This window comes from Tachysurus fulvidraco, chromosome 21, assembly GCF_022655615.1.
Source record: "Tachysurus fulvidraco isolate hzauxx_2018 chromosome 21, HZAU_PFXX_2.0, whole genome shotgun sequence".
NCBI classification, from domain to species: Eukaryota; Metazoa; Chordata; class Actinopteri; order Siluriformes; family Bagridae; genus Tachysurus; species Tachysurus fulvidraco.
The window spans coordinates 20556808-20561807 of record NC_062538.1 but is presented as its reverse complement, the minus strand read 5'-3'; the positions used below and the strand labels follow the sequence as shown (position 1 = coordinate 20561807).

The following is a 5000-nucleotide window of genomic DNA, read 5'->3' as shown; positions in this document are numbered from 1 at the left end:
CATGTTTATATAGACCAGTATGAACCCAGTCCAACATCTCTCATGTTTATATAGACCAGTATGAACCAGTCCAACACCTCTCATGTTTATATAGACCAGTATGAACCAGTCCAACACCTCTCATGTTTATATAGACCAGTATGAACCAGTCCAACATCTCTCATGTTTATATAGACCAGTATGAACCAGTCCAACATCTCTCATGTTTATATAGACCAGTATGAACCAGTCCAACATCTCTCATGTTTATATAGACCAGTATGAACCAGTCCAATATCTTTCATGTTTATATAGACCAGTATGAACCAGTCCAACATCTTTCATGTTTATATAGACCAGTATGAACCCAGTCTATCTAACCATAACCTCTATAGACCAGTATGAACCCAGTCCAACATCTCTCATGTTTATATAGACCAGTATGAACCAGTCCAACATCTCTCATGTTTATATAGACCAGTATGAACCAGTCCAATATCTTTCATGTTTATATAGACCAGTATGAACCCAGTCCAACATCTCTCATGTTTATATAGACCAGTATGAACCAGTCCAACATCTCTCATGTTTATATAGACCAGTATGAACCAGTCCAACATCTCTCAGGTGTATCTAACCATAACCTCTATAGAATCCAGGATCTGCAGTGTGATTGGTTAAAAGCCTCGACTCTGTGAGTCACCCTGTCAGCGAGTTGCTCCGTTCTCACTTCGATAGTTTTCCGTCGTCGTCTCTCCTTCGAATTTTATCTCTGCTCTCTAATCTTGCTGCTCTTCCAGTCATCGATCTCCTCGTCTCTCTCGCTCTGTCTCTTTCAGTGGACGGAGGACTGCAGTGATAAGATAGATGGGAGCTGGACGTCGTCACGCGACAAGGGCTCGTCCAAACCGGTGAGTCACTTTTGCCTAAATTAGTAATACCAATACATGAGGTATATGTCACGTCACACCAGTTAATGATGTCCTGATTCTTCTGAGTCTTCATCTGAAAGTGAGTTGGTGCAGCATGGAAACCTGGTGATTCGGCTCCTGGGTGCTGCTGTAAACCCGACATCTTCTCTCCTGGAAGATGTCGGGTTTACAGCAGCACCCAGGAGCCGAATCACCAGGTTTTTGGCTTCAGCGTTAATTAAACTGCTCTGTATCGGCTTCCATGAGCCGGCACACACTGCTGATCTAAACTCACTCGAAATGATCCGAGTGGGATCGGATAGTGATGTGTGGACTCCTCTCGGGGGGCTCTGAACGTGCTCTTTCGCACCGTGGTATTCACAATGGACTCCATGACACAGCGAAGATGAGTGGGATTTAGAAACACACACACACACACACACACACACACACACACACACGTGTCCCACACACCGCTATACGTCATACAGAGTGTATCAATCAGTATCAGTGTATGAATCGATTTTTCCTGTAAGAATTTGAGTAGCAGGCCTACCGTAAACATGCTAGCAAATTTGCATATTTAAATGATATGCAAATTTATCTGGGTTATCGGTTGTAAACAGGTGCAACTCAGAAAGCTTTCGGTGTCTCGGTTGTGCGTTGAGTAGACGTTTTCTGATTTTCTTTAAATAAGAAGTGCTAGAGAACAGGGAGGGAGAGAGAGAGAGACAGACATAGAGAGAGACACACACAGAGGGGAGAGAGAGACACATAGAGGGAGAAAGAGAGAGAGACACATATAGGGAGAGAGAGAGACATAGAGGAGAGAGAGAGAGAGACAGACAGACATAGAGAGAGACTCACACACAGAGGGAGAGAGAGAGACACATATAGGGAGAAAGAGAGAGAGACACATATAGGGAGAGAGAGACATAGAGGAGAGAGAGAGAGACAGACATAGAGAGAGACTCACACACAGAGGAGGAGAGAGAGACACATAGAGGGAGAAAGAGAGAGACACATATAGGGAGAGAGAGAGAGAGAGAGAGAGAGAGAGAGAGAGAGACAGACATAGAGAGAGACTCACACACAGAGGAGGAGAGAGAGACACATAGAGGGAGAAAGAGAGAGAGACACATATAGGGAGAGAGAGAGAGAGAGAGAGAGAGAGAGACAGACATAGAGAGAGACTCACACACAGAGGGAGAGAGAGAGACACATAGAGGGAGAAAGAGAGAGAGACACATATAGGGAGAGAGAGAGACATAGAGGAGAGAGAGAGAGACAGACAGACATAGAGAGAGACACACACAGAGGGAGAGAGAGAGACTCATATAGGGAGAAAGAGAGAGAGACACATATAGGGAGAAAGAGAGAGAGACACATATAGGGAGAGAGAGACATAGAGGAGAGAGAGAGAGACAGACATAGAGAGAGACTCACACACAGAGGAGGAGAGAGAGACACATAGAGGGAGAAAGAGAGAGAGACACATATAGGGAGAGAGAGAGAGAGAGAGACAGACAGACATAGAGAGAGACTCGCACACAGAGGGAGAGAGAGAGACTCATATAGGGAGAAAGAGAGAGAGACACATATAGGGAGAGAGAGAGACATAGAGGAGAGAGAGAGAGAGAACGAAGTGCTTCACTACACATTTCTATTTATGTTAGTGCTGTTTCATCCTCAGCTTATAGTACCAGGAGCTCTGGTTGCTATGAGTTACTCGCCTCATCAGCATTCTGTGTGTGTATGTGTGTGTGTGTGTGTGTGTGTGTGTGTGTGTGTGTGTGTGTGTGTGTGTGTGTGTGTGTGTGTGTGTGAGAGAGAGTGTGTGTGTGTGTGTGTGTGCGCGCGCGTGCAGAGTCGGCATCAGAAACAATGTAATAGCAGGTCATTAGGCTTCGTTCAGTGGTGTTACGGTGCTGCGGTTTAACACATGAGCCTGTGAAGTAAAGCGATTGAGAAATACTTTCGCTCACTCTGTCTGTCTTTCACACACCAGTGTATGTCGTCGATCCGATCATCGACCAATCACACCCAAGCGCATGATGTCGATAAACCTCCTGACTGTCGCAAAGCTCTGACGCTGGAGACTCCTTGCACAGTTAAACAAACATTTCTTCACAGAAAACCTCACGTTAGAGTCGAAGTTAGAATTCCGTCCCCTAGCCGGAACTTACGACCAATCAGAATTGAGGATTCTGCGTAGGATTTGTATGCATTAGTAAACGTTGGCCTTAGCCCCGCCCACATGTTTTACAGTAGCTATCAACAACATAGAATTGAAACAAGTAGCACTGGATAAGCGGTGATATATTTTTGTTTTGTTGTTTTGATACCAAAGATCTCCGTCTTCATCTGTTCTTCTTTTTCTTCATGTCTTCCTTTCTCTTTCTACAGGATGAGTGGGAACACAGCAGTAACGGAAGTACGGGTTCTAGACCGAGCTCAGGTTCTCGACCCGGATCTGGTTCGAGATCAGGCAGCCACGGACGCAATAAACAGTTCTGTGCACCGTCCAAGGTACACACACACACACACACACACACACACACACACACACACACACACACACACACACACACACACACACACACACACACACACACACAATCTCTGACTGAAACAGGGTTTTTTGTCTTTCTCATACGTTTAGAACGGAAACAGAGACGGCTCGTTCGACATTCTGGGGACCGACATATGGGCCGCCAACACCATGGACTCCCGCGGGTATTATCACCTAACATCCACTATATAATCATAGTCACCTGAAAAGGTTTCACATAAACACCACAGACCCTTTCGACATGCCTTTATTTCATGAACAAAATTGTCATTTGTATTATATATGTAATATTAATTCATGCGTTGATCTTTTTATTCCTAAACTTTCCACCAATAGAACACATTATTTCTGAGTTGTCTCAGGTGCTTGGACCCATAAATATAATAGCTTTGATCTTATGGGATGTTGTGAGTGTTCTGAGGGCAAAAGATGTGTGTGTGGATGGTACAGATGGTACAGGTATGTGTGTGTGTGTGTGTGTGTGTGTGTGTGTGTGTGTGTGTGTGTGTGTGTGTGTGTGTGTGTGTGTGTGTGTGTGTGTGTGTGTGTGTGTGTGTGTTATAGCGGTGCGACGTGGGACCTGCAGCCAGAAAAGCTGGATTTCTCACAGTTTCCCAGGAAGCAGTACAGAGGAACACCTAAACCCCTTCCACACATCGACCGTGAAGGGTGAGTCCATGTCAAACACACACACACACACACACACACACACACACACACACACACACGAAGAACTATAATGTACTTCAATGTCTGAACTTGTAAAGCTTTACTGTACTCAGTAAACCTCACCCAAACAAAAAAAAAAAAACACCTACGAACATCAGACTTCCACAGTCCTCAGGTGGCAAGCCAGGACTGTTCACTAAGACTATTTCTGCATTACACATGTAAAGATTTGTGTCATTTATTCAACCTTCCAGCTTGAGTCGCCCGTCTGTGATCACAGGATTCGTTGTTTAGAGTGTGTAATGTGTAAATAAAATGTACTTGGGTGACTTTAGGTTCTTTCACAAACCGTTCCAAACGATGCCATCACTGATCAGCTCGGATTACATCATCCAGCTACGGTGGAAGACGGACTAGTTACACTAGTTATCCTCTTAATCCAGTTACAGATGTTTCGCAGTGCACCGAGAGACAAAATACAGTTTTATTGATCCTCGCAATGCTAATCAACACCACTGGTCAAAGTCTATTTGCATCAGCACTCAATTTTAGTACTAAATCAGAACAAGGGATGTGACGCTGTGACTCAGCAGTCCCTCGTGTCCTCTGTGGTCCATGCGCTGTCATTTTTTAGTTTATACTGACCTCTAGTGGTGATAGCTGATAGTGCATGTTTCTAGATTAGACAATTATTCATGTTCTAAATTTTAACAAGTTCAGTTTAACAATTTTAACAATTCTTCAGAGTTGACTCTGAATCGATTCCGAGTCGATTCACATTCACTTGAAATGAGAACCCTGGTGAATTCTCCAGATTAGATCGGATGCAGTTCTTTAAGCAGGTGAGAACGCCGCAATCACACGCGAGT

General features: G+C 44.3%; 1 protein-coding gene across 6 annotated transcripts in view; it reads left to right on the top strand.

Annotated features, from left to right (window-relative positions):
- ctif (CBP80/20-dependent translation initiation factor) overlaps positions 1–5000 on the top strand; it is a 56059-nt gene that overhangs the window by 9380 nt on the left and 41679 nt on the right. For all 6 annotated transcript variants that reach the window (XM_027152640.2, XM_027152638.2, XM_027152641.2 and 3 more), the window contains exons 3-6: positions 819–890; positions 3297–3419; positions 3553–3626; positions 4027–4131. In XM_027152640.2, the coding sequence (XP_027008441.1) occupies positions 819–890; positions 3297–3419; positions 3553–3626; positions 4027–4131 (374 nt within the window). The remainder of the gene's footprint in view (positions 1–818; positions 891–3296; positions 3420–3552; positions 3627–4026; positions 4132–5000) is intronic.